Source organism: Chenopodium quinoa, unplaced genomic scaffold (genome assembly GCF_001683475.1).
Source record: "Chenopodium quinoa cultivar QQ74 unplaced genomic scaffold, ASM168347v1, whole genome shotgun sequence".
NCBI lineage: Eukaryota > Viridiplantae > Streptophyta > Magnoliopsida > Caryophyllales > Amaranthaceae > Chenopodium > Chenopodium quinoa.
This window is the reverse complement of record NW_018742980.1, coordinates 1,360,231-1,381,377: the sequence shown is the minus strand read 5'-3', so window position 1 is coordinate 1,381,377 and position 21,147 is coordinate 1,360,231. Positions and strand designations below refer to the sequence as shown.

Below are 21,147 nucleotides of genomic sequence, written 5' to 3'. Positions count from 1 at the left end.
CTTGTATCTTTTAATACGAAGTATATTTTATTTTTTTGAAACCTATCTTCTAAGTTCTAAATATATAAATGTATATAAGTTGTAATATAACTCTTTATTAGCAAAATCCAAGTCTAACATGTCGTCAAGAAAGAAAAAATGTATACTAGTATGTATTTTGTATTTCTTCCATATTTTCACTTGTACAATTTGAACTTTTACATTATTTACACATTTATAACCATAATTTGTGATTTAATATAGTTTTGTGGCATTTTAATTATAAAATGCATTTCAATGTATGTTTTTAAAGTATCAAGTTTTTAAATTTTTATTAGCTAAAAAGTAATTAAAAATATACACATTGTTAAATTCGTATCAATATATACCGTCATCAAGGTATCAAACTTTGTATACATAGTTTTTTTTTTTTTGGAAGAAATTTTCTTTTAGTAAAGATAATAAAAATTTACTTATTACTTAAAGAGGAAGCTCAGGTTAATCACTGTGATAAACAAAAATTGTTTATCATATGACATTTTTGTAAATAAACCAACAAGTTTATTCACTTATCATTACCGTAGGGTCCATTTTAAAATAAAAGTTATTAATTTATTTATTAAAATGACATGTGATAAACAAAAATTATTAATCTCAGAGATCAACTTGTATTTAATTACCCCTTGATCTATATGGTGTAAGTAATAAAGAAATAAAATTACTAATAGAGTAAGTACAAGATATGTAGATATGGAATTTTCGACTGATGGTCTATAAGGATTTTTTACCCTTTCTATGTCGACCCAACACGGAACGCTTAAAACGTGTGTACACATTCGTTGGTGGCGTTTGGTTAGTGCTCTTGTACACAATAGTATCTCGAATTCTCTGTGTTAAACATTTATTAATATTTGAAAATATTTTTAAAATAAATAAAATTTCCTCCATTTTTATTCGGTTGCATTATTTTAATTTTTACACTATTTACAAACTGTACTTTAACCTATTTTTTTAAGCTATAATTAACAAAAAAAAAAAAAAAAGTCATTTGAAATCTTGTTAAATTCATCATTTTGATGTATAGTTTCAAACTATTAGCTTTTTTACAATTTTTATTTGTTATCGTAATAAATAGGTAAACATATTACCGGTTGAATTTATGCATCGACAACTTAACCATTAAAGTAAAATTATTACAAACTAAATAAAAAATAGAGGAAGTACCATTAATCCCCATCAAATATACTGTCTAATTTTCCTATACATCTAATTGATAATACTAATTTGGAAGCATCATGTTATTCTAACGAAAATGAAATCTAAGCTCTATTCAATCAATCAAAGCATTAATCCTATAAATGGGGTCGGCTACATGAACTAAAAATGATTATTCCGTGTGGTCGTCCACAAAAATCTTCCTCCTCCATCCCTTACGATCCAATACCTCACCCTCATGCAAGTCCATATACTTCACAACCTTCCTAACTCCTTCCAATCAAGTCATTTTCGGTCTCTCTCTCCCTCGTTTAACCCCTCCATGGTCCCACCCTTCCACTCTTCGTACCGGTGCACCCTCAGGTTTCCGTCTTACATGCTCAAACCAACGCAAACAATTTTCCCTTAGTTTGTCTGCAATGCCTGCCACCTACTTTCTTGCGGATAACCTCATTTTAAAAAAAAACTATCTCTTAGAGTGTTTCCACACATCCACCTTAACATGCGCATTTCTATAACCTCCATCTTTTTAATGTGCTCCTTCTTAGAAACCCAACATTCTGTACCATAGAACAACACTAGTCTAATGGCAGTCCCGTAGAATTTTCCCTTCAACTATAAGAGAATGCTTCGGTCACATAACACTCATGTGGCCGCTCTCTAGTTAAGCCACCCTGACTTAATCCTGTAAGCCACGTCTTGATCAATGTCCCCATTTTTCTAGATGATCGACCCAAGATATTTAAAACATTCACTCATGGTCAAGTCTTTTCCGTCTAAACTTACCACATCATTGCTTATCCCCCTCCGAGTACCAAATCGGCATACCAAATATTCAGTCTTACTCCGACTTAACTTAAACCCTCTAGATTCCAACATTTGCCTCCATTGCTCCAACTTGGCATTAACCCTATCTTTAGTTTCATTTACTAAAATGATATCATCTGCAAACAACATACACCATGGAACCTCATCTTGAATTGGTCTAGTTACTTCATCTAGAACCGATGCAAAAAGAAAAGGGCTTAATGCAGACCCTTGATGCAATCCAATTGTAATAGGAAAATCTTTTGTCAACCCTCCACATGTCCTCACATTCGTTGACCAGATCCACGTACCTTCGCGGGATACCTTTCTTCAACATTGCCTACCAAAGTACCTTTCTTGGCACCTTGTCATATGCATTCTCCAAATCAATAAAAACCATATGAAGATCTTTCTTCTTTGCCCTATAAAACTCCATCATTTGTCTTATCAAATGAATTGCTTCCAAAGTAGATCTCCCAGGCATAAAACCAAATTGGTTATCCGAAATGCTATTGCATGCTCTCAACCTATGTTCAATCACTCTTTCCCACAACTTCATAGTGTGGCTCATAAGCTTGATCCTTCGATAGTTAGAACAATCTTGGGCGTCTCCTTTGTTTTTATAGACCGGGACCAAGGTGCTCTTCCTCCAATCTTGTGGAATCCTTGTAGCCCTCCATATCTTGTTAAAAAGGTCTGTTAACCGATCAATACCGATTTTACCCAAACACCTCCACACCTCTATCGGTATACCATCAAGACCAACCGCCTTCTTAGGCTTCATCTTCTTCAGTGCAATCTCCACCTCTACTCCCCTAATCCTCCGCACATACTCCAAGTTAATTCTTCATCACTAACAGAGGTATCTCCTATCACACCTCCATTACGTCCATTAAACAATTCATCAAAGTACCCCTTCCACCTGTCCTTGATGTCCTCATCTTGTACTAGACCAATTTGGTTCTTATCTTTGACACACTTTACCATGCCAATATCCTTTCTTGTCTCTTGTCTTTTCTTTGCCATCTTATAAATGATATTTTCTCCCTCCTTGGAGTCAAGCATTTCATAAACCTCATATAAGACTTTTCTTTCGCTTAATGAACAACTGCATTTGCCTTACTCTTAGCCTTCTTATACGCTGCAAAGGTTTCGTCGCTCCTACATTTTTCCAAGGCTTGATAGCATTCCTTTTTTTGCTTAATTACTACTTTCACCTCTTCATTTCAATACAAATTATCTCTTTGCATCGAAGTTCTCCCCTTTGATTCCCTAAGACCTCTTTGGCCACTCTCATAAAACAGTTCTTCATTCGTACCCAAGTCATGTCTGGATCCATCTCTCTATCCCAATCTGCCACCTTGATTACCATTTCTGTAAAAACCTTAGCATTTGCATCCCTCAAAGTCCACCCCCTTATCCTTGGCTCCTCTTGTCTTCCTTTTTTCTTCGCCTTCTCTTTCAAACGAATGGTCATAACCAAAAGTCGGTGTTGGATGACCACACTCTCTCCTGGGATAACCTTGTAGTTTAAGCAACTTTGTCTATCCGTGCTCCTTGTGAGCAGGAAGTCTATTTGTGTTGCATTTGCTCCACTCCGGAAAGTAATCAAGTGTGAATCTCGCTTCTTAAACCAAGTATTAGCCAAAAGTAAATCATATGGTTGGGCAAAATCCATAATAGCCTCACCACTTGGGTCCCTTTGCCCATAACCAAAGTCTCCATGAACACTCTCGAAGCCATCTCGGCTCACCCCAACATGCCCATTGAAATCACCTCCAATGTATAATTTCTCTGTATGGTGGACACCTATACCACCTCATCTAAATCCTCCCAAAATTGTCGTTTCTCTTCTGCATCTAAACCAACTTGGGGGGCATAGGCACTAATAACATTCACAATCTCCTTGCCACATAGCAACTTTACCCTTATCAACCTATCAATCTTCCGATAGACCTCAATTACCTCTTTTGACAACCTCTCATCGAGAATCACACCAACTCCATTATGAGTTCCACCATTCCTAGTCGTGTGGCTCGTTTCTTGTCCAACGTACCACACCTTGTACCCTAAAACCAGGCCTCGAGCTCGTTCTCCCGTCCATCTTGTCTCTTGGAGGCACATGATGTTTATGCGTCTTCTCTTCATCACTTCTACCACTTCTGCTGATTTCCCCATCAGAGAGCCCATATTCCAAGAACCAATCCGCAAACTAGAGTCCTTCCTCACCTGCTCCCTCCTACCACGCTCCCTCGAGCCCCCAACTACTAGCCCTTGCTCATTTGACACCACACTTGGGCAATGTGGTGTGTCGCTTTCGAGCAAGGACCTAGCAACCCTTGCATACTAAACACTACACTCGGGTCTAGGAAGTGCAGCGCGTCGCTTAGTAGGAAACGCCCCAATGGCACGCCCTTGCTCATTTGACACCACACTCGGGCAATGTGGCGCATCGCTTCCGGGCGACGACCTAACAACCCTTGCATACTTATCACTACACTCGGGTCTAGGAAGTGTAGTGCGTCGTTGAGTAGGGAACGCCCCCACGAAAATATCAGTTTGACTCATGTCATGGGATGTGACAATGTTTTACACTGGGTGTCACTAGCCTACTAAAACTCTCCTCCTTTATCCAGGCTTGGGACTGGCAGCGAGAAACCCACTGACGGAGTTAAATCTAAGCTCTATTCTCATCACCTTATTCATTAAGTTCAGTTCAAATAATTTAAGTTTAATAAAAATAAGTTCAATTCAATAAAAATAAAATTAATCATTAAAAAGAACAAACATAACATAGAATCTCTAAAAATAAGTTTTTTTTTTTTTTTTACTAAAAGTAATTTAATTTTAGTAAAAAATAATAATAATTTTGTTTCCACAAAAATAAGGTGAAAAGAACAAGATCTTATCTTTTGGCACACAATGCAGTTATAGGAAGTCATGAGTGATACACAAAGTCTCATATGTGGCTGGCCACACCGTATGGCTGGGGTTACTTGATCAGGGGTTACTCAATCATTTAGGGGTTTCTTGGTCAAGGGTTACTCGGTTAGGGGTTAATTGGTCAAGGGTTACTCAATCGGCCAGGGATTAAGAGATTAATCGGTTAGAGGTTACCCAATCAGTATTTTAATATGTGTCAGCCGGCCACACAGTGTGGCCAGCCACGAAAAAAAAAGCGTTGTGAGTGATATTATGAAGGTAATAAGAATAGACAATTTAATAATGAAAATAAATCAAAACCTTATTAAGTCAACCTACTCCTCTTATCATCAATATCTACTACTCTATACTAAACTCTTACGCGTGTATATATATATATATATTTTTTCCTTTCTTCTTCTTTTTTCTTTCTTTCTTTTTTGTGTGTGTGGAAGTATTAATTTGCCTAAAAAATTCATTATATTTATGTATTATTATAATTTTTTTTGAAGACTATTATTTAATTGACTGTTGTAATATATTTCTCTAGAAACTTCTATATTTCAATTATTAATAATTTAAAAAAACCGAGCATGGCTCGAGAATTATTTAGTTTCTATGTTATACTCCCTCTATTTTTTGCTCTACTTTCCATTTTCGGCTGTTTTTAAATAGTTGCCTCATTTTTTTATTTGGAAAACTTTTACAATATTTAATTTATTTCTCTGAACTAGTGGACCCAACATAAATCATATTTTTATTAATTTCATATTCTCTCTCTTCCAACTCTCAACTACTTTTTCTTTTTATAATTTTTTATTCTTTCACCTACCCACTACCTTCATATTTTATTACTTTTTCCAATTTCTCCTAAAACTCCGCGTATAGAGAAATGTATCAAGTATTTAAAAACGGAGGAGTACGATTTAAATTATGTTCACAATCTCTAATCCCTTTATTAAATTGCGTGTTAAAACGAATACGTAGGAAGTGCATATATGATGCTTCGTGTACGTATATTCCTCCACAATTATATATTAGGGAATATAGTTTATTGATTGAGATTAATTAATACTATGATAGTAATAGTGGAAATCGAGAAAGTTAAGGGACAATAAAATGGACATAGAATGAAAGGTGATCGGCTAATATCTACAAAGTTAAGGGAATATTACTTAATAAATAAAACCTTATACCAAATCAAATGGATTGTAATTAGTAATAATTATATATGCTTTGTCACTCATTCAATTCAACTAATCCATAATAGTGTTCATCGCCTACCGAGTCGAATAATACATAAATTTACTTGTTAATCTTTGGTGTCTAGTGCATTTGAGACAAAGAAGAATTTCGTTCTTAACATAATGAAAATATTATGGACCACTTTTACCTAATTATTGATTGACCTCTTTCAATTGAGTCTTTTTAACAAATTATACATGCTGCCATAATCTAATTAGTCATAAGTATATGCTAATTACAGCAATGATATGAAAGAATCTTGTCTTTATTAACTCATAGTATTATGATATATATGAAAATATGATGAGAGATTAGCGTAATTTATCCATTTTGTTTTTTATTGGAGCAATATAAACTAGCTAAGTTCTAACTCTTCTAAGTTAATGGTGTACCTTAATTTGTCCTATGTATGACACATAAGAGAATCTATATGAGTTTCATCAAAGATATTAGACTAAATTGTAGCTAACATGTAGTTATTTTTTGTATATAGGAATGAAAATAATAAGATCTAGACAAACTTTCATATGTGGCCAGCCACATTAATCACCTCCACAACCTTCAAACCCTAATCCTCAAGACTCCCTCATCCTCTTAAGCAATCCTTCCTCCTTCCAACCCCAACCTCCACGACCTCCGTCGCCACCTTCGTCACCATAGAAATCGCCGGCGAAATTGCTCCTTTTACGGTGGGGTTGGATACCAAATCGTCGCAGAAATCGATTACTCTTATTACGGTGGGATTTTAATGGGAGATAGATGATTGAGGTTTCTTGTTCGTCTTCGTCTTCTTTGTCATTTTGTTGGGTTTCTGGGTTGGTTTGGTGGGGTTGGAGTTGGAGTTGGGGTTGTTCGTCGTCGTTGCCTTCTTCGGCGACATTGGAGTAGCTTCAAAGGAGATCTATTGAAGAAGAAGAAGAAGAAGAAGATGATGATGATGATGATGATGGAGAAAAGGGGTATTCGGTCAGTCAAGGGTTACTCAGTCGGTCAAGGATTACTCGGTCAGAAGTTACTCGGTCGGTCAGGGGTTACTTGGTCAGGGGGTAATCGGTGAGAGGTTTCTTGGTAAGGGGTTGCTCAGTCGGTCAGGGTTATTTAATTAGGGGTTACTCGTTTGTTAGTTGGCCACACGGTGTGGCCTGCCACACTAAAGTTGTTATAAGATCTAAGGTATGTACAGTATTATATACATGACCGAATCTACAAAGATAAAATTGTAGATGGTGTAGTGCTATGAGGAGTTATGTTTGACAATCCAAGCTAAGATAATTTCAATAAAGATATTTAGAAAGCAATAAGATAGCTCAATAATATGTAATGTGGAAAACCTTCAAAGTGAGAAAACATCATAAAACGTTAACGAGCAAGCTAACTCCATTATAAGGCAAGCTAAGACACAAGGATGGGAGGATTAAGTAGATTACAGTCTTTCAATAATGTTTTAGATCGAAAATTCTCTTTACACATATATAAATGGATGAGCAAGAATGTAATTTTTACAGAATTATAATTAATTGGTGAATTTATTATAGAATAGCTAATAAGAGACAAAAAAATAAAATTTGTGGAAGCTAGATCGAAAACTTAAAGTTGTGATACCATATGTTAGAGGATCAATTCAACCAAAAAATTAAGCTGGTGGTTGAAACCCAAGATCGATTTATATACTCTATCAGTTTATGATAAAAAAAAATAAAAAAAAATAAAAAATAAAAAATAAAAAATAAAATAAAATAAAAAAATAAAAACATATATAAATCTCTCTTTATAATTGGAATAAAAGAGAAAACGACTTGGCATAAAGTGTATTGAATCGAACTACTATAGGCACAAGTTCCCTTAATTATATCGAGCTACAAGTCATTTAAGACAATCCACATCTTGGGGACTAGTTCAAATTGGCAGAAACTCGTACCAAATACTCCGTAAGAAACTATATATACATATAATGAATACCAAATGAGTTTTGTTCTTTAATGCAATGCAATGTATCATCAATTTGAGGCACCAACCTCATGCAACAATCTTCAACCTTAGATCAAATTTCTTAAAGAAATGATTAATCACCACACCAAAGCCTCGAGGCCTCTGGCTCAGTTTTGTCATTGAAAAATCCCTATATAACACCTGATCACTAGAATATAAATTTAAACAAGTCAAATCTCTAACAATTTAAGTTTCGACTAAGAATTTTAACAGCTCACTTATAGACTCGAGCTAGATCAAATATTGATAGTTCTTATAAACTATAAAGATTGGCTCAAACATATTACACCTCAACTCTACTTGGATCAATTATTTCACCCTTAAGCCCTAGGACGTGATATCAAATGTTTGTTTCAAATTTTAGGAATACCATGTATAGATAAGAACAAGAGGGTCGTCAAGAATAATATAATTTCTCAAGAAATATACTCGGTAACTATCTAGTCTAGCCTAAAAAGCACTATTTTTGCTAACCTCAAGGGAAAAAGCTAGAGAGAAGGGAATTTTAATCATCCAATTGTTCTTAGAAAACATTTTAATTTGTTACCTTAAACAATAACTCCATGTTTTGCATACCATGCTCTCATTCTCCCGAAAGAAATTGATTAAAATTTGTGTTCTTTTTTGGCAGTTAGAAAAAAGATCTTATTGGCTGTCTCTTTTCACTTGTATTGATTGCATGTTTCTTTCATTAGTCTCATAGTTACAGTCTGAGTCGGTCTGACATCAACGAATGTTAAATCCACCACTTAAAAGACTAAAATAATATTTAAAACATTATACAATAAATAATGCTAATTATTCACGCAAATTAACCAAACAAAAAGCAGTGGAATCCAAAGGGTATACTTCGTTAATAACAATTTTTTTTTTCTTTTTTTTACGAATCAATGAGATTTTGGCTTAGTGTAGGGTTGTTACGCTAATTAACTAATTTACTATTTTTCTTATACGAAGTAGTTTTTAAGTACATGTAAATTGCGGAGAAGTTTGTTTCCTATAATAAATATTTGCCAATAAATTTTAAATATAATTAATTTAGATAAATTTATATAATTAAAAATTAGATGAATAAGACGTCCTTAAACTCAACCTATCAAGTGGCATAAATCGTTTGTAAGGAAGGTATGAATTTATTTCATTTCACTACTTTTTTTTGACAAAAATATACTACGTAAGTTGCACGAATATACTACTAGATTGGGTTATGCTTATGTTCGGCCCAAACAAAAAATGGGTTATCTATTGGGTAAGTAACCAATAGGTCGGTTACCATAGCAGGCCATTTACATTTTAGTTGAGCCTAAAACTTCTATGCTGATTGGGCTTGACATGGTAGTTTATATATTCTTCAACCAAGAGCAACCAACTAGCAACTAGCAACTAGCCCAATATTTGGGTTTTTGGTATTCATTTTCATAAACATATTACTGTAATTAAATAGATGGACTTTAATACTAGTAAATTAATTTTAAAACGGGTTGTTATTTATTTTCATAAACTTATTACTGTAATAAAATAGATGGACTTTAATAAATTAATTTTAAGACAGATTAAGTAATCCTAAGGGTATGCTTGGATTGAAGGAAATGTATTAATAGGGTAATAAAAGTCAAACTAAGCAAAAAGAATATAAATAGGGAAGGAGGAGATAGTGATGGTTTGCTTGTAAGAAAAATTATGAAGTGATGGTGAGGTATGAGGTGAAGAAAGAGGCTCATTTTGGGGGTAATAGTTACACTAGGGGGGAGGGTGTGTAACTATTGCCCTCATTATGAGAGTAATAATTCCACCATCTCTCTCTTTTCCTCATGAAACAACTACCTTAATTTATTTGTAAACACCATACCTCCCTACAACAATACCTCTAATTACTTATGTTTTTTCAAGTTTGACTTTTATTACCCCCCTTAATATATTACCCTCAATCTAAGCATGCCCTAAGTATTTAATGTTACCCTTATATAATTCCTCTGTTTTACTAAGTGTTACGCATTTTGCGTTTTCATTCGTTTTTCTGAGTTATACTCACTTTTACTTTATTCCTTTTATGGAAATCTTTTATTCATTTTATCACCTACAATCCCACCTTTTATTCATTATTTGTTCATTTGTAAATATTTAGAAAATCACTTTCGCATAATTACATAATTGCCATCGGTTTGACCTAGCTAGATACAACTGGAATCGGTTGTATAGTGCATGAACTGATACACTAAGTGCTTTATTTTGAAAATTTTGTTTAATGGTTAATAAGTTGAAAATTTTGTTTAATGGTTAATAAGTTTAGAATTTATATAAATATAATTTTAGAAAAATACGTTTTGATAAGAGTTAATAAGTTCATATAAGATAAATTTAGGAAAAACAAGTTATGATGAGGGTAAATAAGGAGTATCTAAGTTCAATACCAACTAAAGTAAGATGTTTTGTTTTCTTAAAAATAATAAGTTTCAATTGACCACATTTAATCGGGAGTACATATAACAAAAATCAAGGCTAATCAAATCTAATAAGTTAAGTTTAGACAAATTTAGCTAATAATAACACATTAGCTAATAAGGGGTGTTAAGCTGAAATAATTTTAGATGAGTAAATTCAAGTGAATAGAACACACTCTTAGTGAAATTAGAGGTATGATCTTACTTTAATTAATGTATAGTAAAGTTATAATAAATAAATGAAAAAAAAGAAAAAAAAAAGAAAGAAAGAAAGTGGATTCATGCCAATTTATAAGTTAGTAATCAAGGACATATAAAGCACTTATATTATGTCCATAAGAATAATGTGACAACAACTTTTTGGTGCAGCAGGCCACACCGTGTGTCAGGGGTTATCTGAGTTATTTTATTAGGGAATACTAATAAGTGTCATTTATGCCACTATTTTTTAGGAGTTTCTAGTTAGTTTTTCATTGTTTTGATATCTTTTTAGTTGGTTTTAATAAGGTTTTATTTCATTTGTCGTGTTTGCATGTGAATGTCATTGTTGATCAATTTTGGCTTTTCTTGCATATTTTTGGTTGCTTCATGCATTGGATTAGACTTTATTGGTTTATTCTTATGTTTAGGAACACTTGGATAAGTTCATTGCTCAATATTGAAGAAATATAAAACATAAAAGAACAAGTAATGAAGAAATGTGCACTTGATTTGCAAAGATCAAACTTCAAATGCCTATATCTTTTGATCTACACAACATTTCTGAGTGATTCTAATTGGAGATGAAAGTTTATCTTAAGAGCTTTCCAACGATAGGTCATATGCTCAATTCCGATGTAAAACGAGGGAGTTATGTTCATTTGAAGTTGAGCAGTTTTGTTCAGCGCAAAGGAGCGGGCGCGCAGTCTAAAAGGAGTGCCTGCTCCAAACTTTCTGGAACGATTCTGCTTCTCACTGTTGCAGCTAGGAGCGCCCGTGAACTGACGTTGGAGCGCCCGCTCCTATACGTGCTCCTCAACTTTTAATGGAGCTTCCTACGCAATTTAGTAAGGGGTATAAATAGATTTTTTTGTTCATTTTAGAGCAGAAATTCATTTTTTTCAATAGTTTTTTTAGGTTAGTTTTAGGTTTTTAGAGAGAGAAAGTTTCAAATTTTGGAGAGAGAAAGTGAGAAACACAATGGTTTTCATGGATTTTGGATAATCAAAGGAGAAATTTGATGATTTGAAGATCTTCATTTTATATCAATGGGCATTTTTTACTCTCTCTTCTTTTTATGCTTTATTTAATTGCTTTCATCATGTTTGAGTAGTTTCCCTTCTACTAGGTGTTGAGTGAAGTTTTGTAATGATTAATTGAGTCATCTGAGATAAATTTGATGATAATTGTGTGATTAAATTGATTGAGTTGATGATGATGGCATGTTATTTGTTTTAGATTGGATTGATCTCCCATGATAGCAAACTTAATTGCATATTGGTTCTAGTTTGACAAGGGATTGTGAATTAGAATTGATATACTCGATTGCATTATGGTTAAATTTCTTCTATGCACCTAGTCAATGATGGATCTAGGCTAGGATTTTGAGAGATTATTTTTTAGCGTAGATAATTCCCATTTTAATTCTTTCTTTGCATGATTGATTATCAAATTTATTCTCATTTGCTTATTAATTGTTCAAAGTGGATCTTTTCCCCTAGTAGACTTTATCATACCTTGTTCTTTATATGTGTTTTATTGCAGTTGTAGTGTCCTCTATCCATAAACCGACTTCGACATAGCTTAAGCATTAGATCAAGAACAATCTAGCATTACCGTTCCTTGTGGTTCAACTCCGAACTTACCACTAGACTTGTTTAGGGGTTAGTTTTAGGATTTATAAATTTATTTGACCGTTAGGAGGTTAGTCAACGACCTAAGCGTTCAAAATGGCGCCGTTGCTGGGGAACGGTATCAATGCTTGATTGTTTTTTATTGTCTAGGTCTTCGTGTATACTTTTGTTTTTATTTTTTTTTTAATTTGTTTTTTGTTTGTTTGATTGTTTTTGTTAAAAAAAATTAAAAAAATGGCATGTTTCTCATTTTCTCACTATGATAATGAGCCTTTTTGTGACTATTTCAATAGACTTGAGGGATTTGTAGATCATAATTCTTGTAGTCTTTGGGAGGCTTGTGAGATTTGTTTTTTTTGGTTTAAATGAGAAAACTAGAAATATTGTTGAAAGCATGTATAATGGTGAATTTAGAGCATTATCAATTGATGATGCTTAGGATTTTTACGTATGGTTTTCTAGGAATGTTTATAATAGGGGTAATCATGTTTCTAATATTGATGTGTAATGTGTCAATTCTTCTACTGTTAGCATGAATTCCCATGATTTGTCACATGATCTCATTAGTGAACCTAGAACAAATGATTTCAACTCTATTTCCCCTATTGTTCATGATGATGAGGTGCATTCCAATGTTAATGAGCATGGTGTGTTTCAATATTCTTCATTATTTAACATGTCTTCTTGTGATGTACCTTTTTCTACCAATAATGAATCTTATATGCTTGATTGTGCCCCCTCTCCCCATGATGATGATTATACTCATCCTTCTAAAGTTGATGCTTACAATCTTGGTTGTGATCCTTCTCCCCTTGTTAACCCTCAAATTTCTTCATCTTGTGAGTCTCCGATTGATTATTTTGAATCCCTTATTAGGTGTGTTGAGCTTGATTCTACTTTTGGGCCAAGTAAGGAGTTGTTTTTAAATTCCATGAGAAGTCAATTGGAGATGGTGAATAGGAGTGAAGAGCTTATTGAAAAGGTAATAAGCAGAAAGGAAGAGCTAGAAAGTCAATTGTCATCTTTGTTGCATGATCTTGAATCTTTCAAATCCCATGTATGTATTGAAGATGATGATGATGATGTTTTTGTGCAATCAAAAGAGTGTGAGGAAGACAATAGTGAGCTTTTGAGTGAATGAAAAAGAGTTGAGAATGAATTAAATGATGATTTTGTGAATCCAAACCCCCATTCTTATTTTGATGAAGTGCATGTTTGTGATTCTTCTATTCATGAGTATTTGGACTCATTTGAGGTTATGTCCCATATATTTTGTGAGGTTCAAATGAAAACCATAGCTTTTTGAGTGAGTTCATTGATAATGCTTCATGGGAAAGAGATGAGTTTGAGATGAATTTGCATCCATTCATGCATGGTTTTGAGATCTTGGGCTTTGAGATTTCTAAGGGAAATGTTGTTTATCGTCGTGATAGGGAAGATGAGGTTGTTTCTCTTGGAGATTTGTTGTTTGAGGGAGATGTAGATCATGAGTGTTCTTCTTTTGAGAATTCAATGAATAATTTTCATTCCCTTATTAGTGATGTGAGGCAAGGTGGTGAAAAAGAGATCATTTGTGAGACCATTTCTCCTATCCCCCCACCTCATCATATTTCATTTTCAAGAAAATTTGATCATATTCCCTCCCATCCCATGTCACTCCCTTCTTTTCTCAACGAGCCTATTGGGGACCCTCTTTCTATTTGTGATATTCAAGCTCCCCATTCATCGATTATTGAGGAAAAGGGTGATTTTGCCACCAAAAAACATTTTGACGAGAGTTTGCCTTACTCTTCTTCTTCTTCTTCTTCTTCTTCTTCTTCTTCTTCTTCTTCTTCTTCTTCTTCTTCTTCTTCTTCTTCTTCTTCTTCTTCTTCTTCTTCTTCTTCTTCTTCTTCTTCTTCTTCTTCTTCTTCTTCTTCTTCTTCTTCTTCTTCTTCTTCTTCTTATTATTATTATTATTATTATTATTATTATTATTATTATTATTATTATTATTATTATTATTATTATTATTATTATTATTATTATTATTATTAATATTATTATTATTATTATTATTATTATTATTATTATTTTGTTGAATTTTCTTTTGATTCTTCTTCTTTTTCTTGGTATCTCTCTCCTCATTTGTGTGCACTATCCTTGTTGCACGTCATCTTCCCGTCATTTTCCTACTTCTTTCTTATGAAATGTGTAGTAGTGCATTTGACAAGCTCTTGCGATCGTTGCAATATTTACTAGAGCGGTCAAGCTTGGACTTTAAGCAAGCCTTTCTCGGGTAGTAACCTGTGTTTTATTGCTTTCATTATCTTTTCTTTTTAGAATAGGTTTTGACTCATGCAAGCTCTTGCAAAATTTTAAGCAAGCTCTTGCGATCGTTGCAAAAAAATTTTGTGCTTTGTGCTAGGTACATAACTTGATATATTCTTATGCATTGATTTAGATCAAGAATTAAGGAAATTTGACTCCACTTTTGCTAGCACATGCAAAACAAGATTCAATTTTAGAGGTAGTCAGCTTCAAGAAGGTTTAATTGGGTCATTTGCGGGTATTTACACCTATGTAATATCCGGTAATATCCTTCCTTTCTCTTCCTCTAGAGTTGGGTCGATCAGGCTCGACGACCAGAAATGATTTGTGGGTTGTTGGACATATGTTGGTTGGTTGGATGACTTTCTTTCTTTTCTCCTCCCATGGATTCTTTGGTTTAAAGTTTGAGCATGTTGCCTCATTCAAGCTTGGGGGAGGGTATTCTATCATGTTTTTGATTCATATATATTCCATGCACATTTGTATATGCATTTCCATTTTCTATAGTTTGAAAATTCCAAAAAGATTTTGTTTCTATCAAGGCAAATTTGCAATGTGTTTTGTTTTGTTCTTACTTTGGACATAGTACGCTTGGACATGTATTCTTGAATGTCTTTATTCCTAAATTTTAGAGGTGTGCACGGTTTGAGAATGTGTTAGGTTGACTCTAGGATATGATATGCTAAGGTAGTTGGTTAAGAACTTTGGGACCATGAAGCCCTAGTTCACTTGCTTGTGGTAAGATGGAGTTGCTCTCTATAAGAGTGAGTTATTGCTATCCCTAGTGAGCTATAATTATTCAAGCCTTCATCATACTTTGTTGAGCGGCATATTTGGATCCTTGGCTATTGCATTCTCATATCTAGAACTTGACTTTTAACTCCCAAGATCGCGATTGAGCCACTTTAGGGGATGACAAAGGCATTTCTTCGGGGTTCTTATATTTCTTTATATAGGATAGATTTTCTATTTTTGGATTTGATTTGCATTTGCCCCTCTTGCTAGCCCTTTTGAGCCATATACCTTCTTTTCTCTAGCCACAATACAAGCCTTGAAGCCTTGGTTTCACTTTCTACCTTTAGTTTTGTGAAGCAATTTAGTTTTCGAGCTTGTTTTATTGTTTATGGTGCAAGTTTAGAATGATGAGTTTATTTGCTAAGCAAGTATGTGTTGTATATAAGTTTGTGCATAAAAGCAAATGCATTTTGAGAAAAATCCGTCCAAAGTTAAAAGAGGCAAGGACATTAAATGAAAAAAGGAAAAGCTTGAAAAAAAAATCGTAAAAAAAAGTAAAATAAGAACGAAAAGCACAAAAAGATTTTGTTATAGTTGTTTTTTTTTCCCTATTTTGTTATTTTGTGTCAAATAAGCCTGGGAAAAATTTATTTTATGAGCATAGTTGGTACTTTTGTTTTGGATTCGTTTGGATCTTGTGGAAAAAGTTCCACCCGAGCTGCACATGTAGGTTTACCACCAATTTCAAAAGTTTCCCACACCTTTACTCTCCTAGCCTGTATATTACAACCTTGAAAGTCCTTTTAATCCTAAAGGGTTAACTTATTTAATGGTGGCGGGAAATAGGAATCAAGCCTATAGAGCGAGTTTGCATAGCCAAGATGTTGGGTAACCTTCTCATGTTTTGAATTTCTTACTTATTTTCCGGTTCCTTCGTGGAATCATGAGAAGCTAACTTGAAAGTGGATTTGAAACTTGTAGAGGGGACATGGTTTGATTAGTTGGAACAAAAGGTGGAAAGTGTTTCCGTTAGTTCTCTATGCTTAGCATATGTTATGTTTCAATCAACCTTGAACATCTTAGAACGTGCATACCTGATAGGCGTGTCGCGTACCTAACAAAAATAACCTAACTATTCCTCCTAACTATGTAGTCGGGCAAGTAAGGGTCGAATCCCAAGAGACTAAGGTTCACCTAAACTATCTAGACTCAAGTAATCACCAAGCAAGAATCAATCAATGATGGAATAAACTAAGAGCTAATGTATGGAAAACTAGAATAAATCAAAAGAATATAATGAATCAATAAGCTAAAACATCCAAGATCAAGTATCACCACAATTACGATCGATGCAATTATATATCTACCCCTAACATACAATTCCAATTAACATGGGGAAAAGTAAACCCTAATCAATACCAAGGACCTCTCTCGAGTATCAATGGCTTCCCTAACATACAATCAAGTCTATTCTCATGGAATCATGCAAATTAGAGACATTAAACACTTTACTTCACTTCCCAATCATCAATTCAACTACTCTCGTGATGAATTTCAAACCCTAAATTAATTTACTCAATTTCGTTAAAACCCAACTCTTGTTGTGATTGAAACTATGGAATAATAACAATACTAATTATCTCTAATCTAATATTGGCATAATCACAATCAATTTAGCATAACAATTGCAATAGTTATTAGAGAATTTAAAGAATTAAATCATGCATCAATCATAATTGGGCTACCCTAAATCTTGGAATAAAACTACTCACACATAATTAAATCTAAACTAAACGAAATAATTAAGCAAGATATAATAAAAACAATAATGAAATAAAAAGAATAATAGTATAAAAAATAATAAAGCAAAACAATAATAAAACTAAAAATCAAAACTACCTAACAATCAAATTAAACTACCTAACTACTACGTAAAAGCTACGGAAAAGCAAAAGTAATCCCCCCCCCCCCCCCCCCCGGCAACTACTACTGCTACATATATACGAAGTATATATATATGTATGAAGCCTAAAAGATAAAATTTGAGAAACCAAAATCTATCCCCTGATTCCTACGTACTCCTATTATAATTATAAAACAATGAAGTGGAGTTTATTTTGGAAGCCCAACTACTACTCCCACTAACTAATATTACTACTTCTAAATCGTCATTCACTAATCATCAGCAACAGGAGCAAGCAACCGGGCCCAAGAATGCACAAGCCCAATAGCTGAAGTAGCCTAGTGCTGATATCCGTCCATTTGAGTGATCTTCAAATCTGATTTAATTATTGGGCTTCAAATATACGGTCATAAAATACGATCCGACTCCAATATTTTCGTAGTGGTCTAATAAGCTCGGAAATTGTCATAAATCTGCAAATTCCTACAAAATAATATCAACTCTACCAAAACACTAGAAAACGTATATTAGTAATAAAAATAGCTCCGCAGAGCTCAAATAAGCACAAATATGACCGTGGGTCGGGAATAAAAATGTATATAAAATAGACTCATCAATACCTTTATTTTTTTAGAAAGATTGACATTCTTTAGTGCTTGTTCCATCATAAAAGTCCACTCAAGAACTCTTGTAACCTCTATTTTACCTCGATTTATTTTGTTTATTTATTTATTGCTTTGCCTTGATTTTTGTCAAGAGTTATGGGTTAAACTCTTAGGATACCCTTACGAGAGCATACTCGTCCTCTAGAGCGATCTAAGGGGTTTAAAGTGCTTGATGCATACGCTAAATATATTCATGATTCCTACGAAAGTGAGTTAGTGTATACTCTTTCTCTTTTAGTTTTATTTGTTTAAATAAAATTCATCGTTTTCCCTTGTGTTTGTTTTGTTTTGCTCGAGGACGAGCAAAAGTTAAGCTTGGGGGAATTTGATAAGTGTCATTTATGTCACTATTTTTTAGGAGTTTTTAGTTAGTTTTTTTTTATTGTTTTGACATCTTTTTACTTGGTTTTAATAAGGTTTTATTTCATTTGTCGTGTTTGCATGTGAAATGTCATTATTGATCAATTTTGGCTTTTCTTGCATATTTTTGGTTGCTTCTTGCATTAGATTAAACTTTATTGGTTTATTTCTATGTTTAGGAACACTTAGATAAGTTCATTGCTCAAGATTATAGAAATATAAAACATAAAAGAACAAGTAATGAAGAAATGTGCACTTGATTTGCAAAGATCGAACTTCGAACTCCTATAACTTTTTATCTAAAAAACATTTATGAGTGATTCTAATTGGAGATGAAAGCTTATCTTAAGAGCTTTCCAAAGACAGGTCATATGCTCAATTCTGATGTAAAACGAGAGAGTTATGTTCGTTTGAAGCTGAGTAGTTTTGTCCAGCGCGAAGGAGCGGGCACGCAGTCTAAGAGGAGCGCCTGCTCCAAACTTTCTGGAACGATTCTACTTTTCACTGTTGCAGCTAGGAGCGCCCGTGCACTGACGTTGGAGCGCCCTCTCCTATACGTGCTGCTCAACTTTTTACGGAGCTTCCTAGGCAATTTAGTAAAGGGTATAAATAGATTTTTTGCTCATTTTAGAGGAGGAATTCATTTTTTCAGTAGTTTTTTTAGGTTAGTTTTAGCTGTTTAGAGAGAAAAAGTGAGACACACAACGGTTTTCATGGATTTTGGATAATCAAAGGAGGAATTCGATGATTTGAAGATCTCCATTTATATCAATGAGCATTTCTTACTCTCTCTTCTCTTTATGCTTTATTTAATTGCTTTCATCATATTTGAGTAGTTTCCCTTCTACTAAGTGTTGAGTGAAATTTTGTAATGATTAATTGAGTTATTTGAGATAAAATTGATGATAATTGTGTGATTAAATTAATTGGATTGATGATGGCATGTTGTTTGTTTTAGAGTGGATTGATCTCCCATGATAGCAAACTTAATTGCATATTGGTTCTAGTTTGACAAGGGATTGTGAATTAGAATTAATATATTTGATTGCATTTTGGGAAAATTTCTTCTATGCACCTAGTCAATGGGGGAGCTAGGCTAGGAATTTGAGAGATTATTTTTTAGTGTAGTTAATTCCCATTTTAATTCTTTCTTTGCATGATTGATTATCAAATGGATTCTCATTTGCTTATTAAATGTTCAAAGTGAATCTTTTCCCCTAGTAGACTTTATCATACCTTGTTCTTTATATGTGTTTTGGTGTAGTTGTAGTATCCTCTATCCATAAACCGACTTCGGCATAGCTTAAGCATTAGATCAAGAACAATCTAGCATTACCGTTCCTTGTGGTTCGACTCCGAACTTACCACTAGACTTGTTTAGGGGTTAGTTTTAGGATTTATAAATTTATTTGACCGTTAGGAGGTTAGTCAATGACCTATTTTCCCCACATTCAGTTACACGAGTTATTTTGTTAGGGGTTACCCGAGTTATTCAGTCAGGGGTTACTCGAGTTACTCGGTCAGGGTTACTTGAGGGGTTCGGATAGGGGTTACTCGAGGGGTTCACTCGGTCAAGGGTTACTTGAGGGGTTACTCAGTCAGGGTTACTCGAGATAATCGTTAGGGGTTACTCGAGTTACTCGGTCACGGGTTACTCGAGTTACTCGATCAAGGGTTATTTAAGGAGTTCGGTCTGGGGTTACTCGAGTAATTCGGTTAGGGGTTACTTAAGCAGTTCGGTCAGGGGTTGCTTGAGGGTTCAGTCAGGGGTTACTCGATCAGGAGTAACTCAAGTAACCCCTGATCAAGTAACTTGAGTAACCCCGGCAACTCGAGTAACCCCTGACCGAGAAACTCGAATAACCCCGACAACTCAAGTAACCCTTGACAGGAGTAACTTGAGTAACTCCTGTCGCAAGGTACAGCAGGCCGCATACAAAAAATTGTGATAATGTGAATGTAATACAAAGTATTGATTTCCACATATGGCTTATAAAAATAGTTGGGTAAATGGGTGTGCTATATAAGAATTCAAATAGCTAGAGGGAAAGCATACCTTGTATAAAAATTCTTCTTATATTCCTAATTAAATTAAAGATAACAAAATTCCGTGAAGTATTCTTCTCCCTAACTACTCAATAATAGAGACAACCAGATAACAAAAACTAATGTTTAATACATACCAACTACAAAGTACTAAGTTGGTCATATCGGTCTATTCAAAAAAAAAAAAAAAAAAAAAGTTGGATATATTGGTTGTCAAAAAAAGTTGGATATATGGTTTTGTCAACACACCGTGCATGGTTTCTACATCCAAGTGTATCATATTTGGTACATCTATAAAGAATATAAGGCAAAATGAAAAGAACGTGTTATTTACAGAGGGAATATTTCAAATATAGGAAAGATAACTACGGAATATTTTTTACCCAAAATTAATGTGTAGATTTCAAAAATATAAACTTTCATCCCAGTCATTTCCTTTCTTTCCCCAAAAAAAAATAAAAAATAAAAATAAAATAAAATAAAAATCAGTTCCTCATTAGAATAATTATCATTTCCTAATATTATTTTTACTTAAATATAATTTAAGATTTAATTTTATAATTCAAAATCGTAATTCAAAATTAATTTTTTTTTTTCAATATTTCTTTTTCATGTGTATTATTACTTGTGATATTCTTTACATGATTTAATATTGTTCATTATCTGAAAACATGATGTACTTTATATTTGTTTGTCAT

General features: G+C 33.7%; 1 protein-coding gene across 1 annotated transcript; it reads right to left on the bottom strand.

Annotated features, from left to right (window-relative positions):
• Nucleotides 1-3,810: 3,810 nt before the first annotated feature.
• LOC110729420 (craniofacial development protein 2-like) lies at nt 3,811-4,191 on the bottom strand. Its single transcript, XM_021909158.1, has one exon. The coding sequence runs from the start codon at nt 4,189-4,191 to the stop codon at nt 3,811-3,813; it is 381 nt and encodes a 126-aa protein (XP_021764850.1).
• Nucleotides 4,192-21,147: the final 16,956 nt, after the last annotated feature.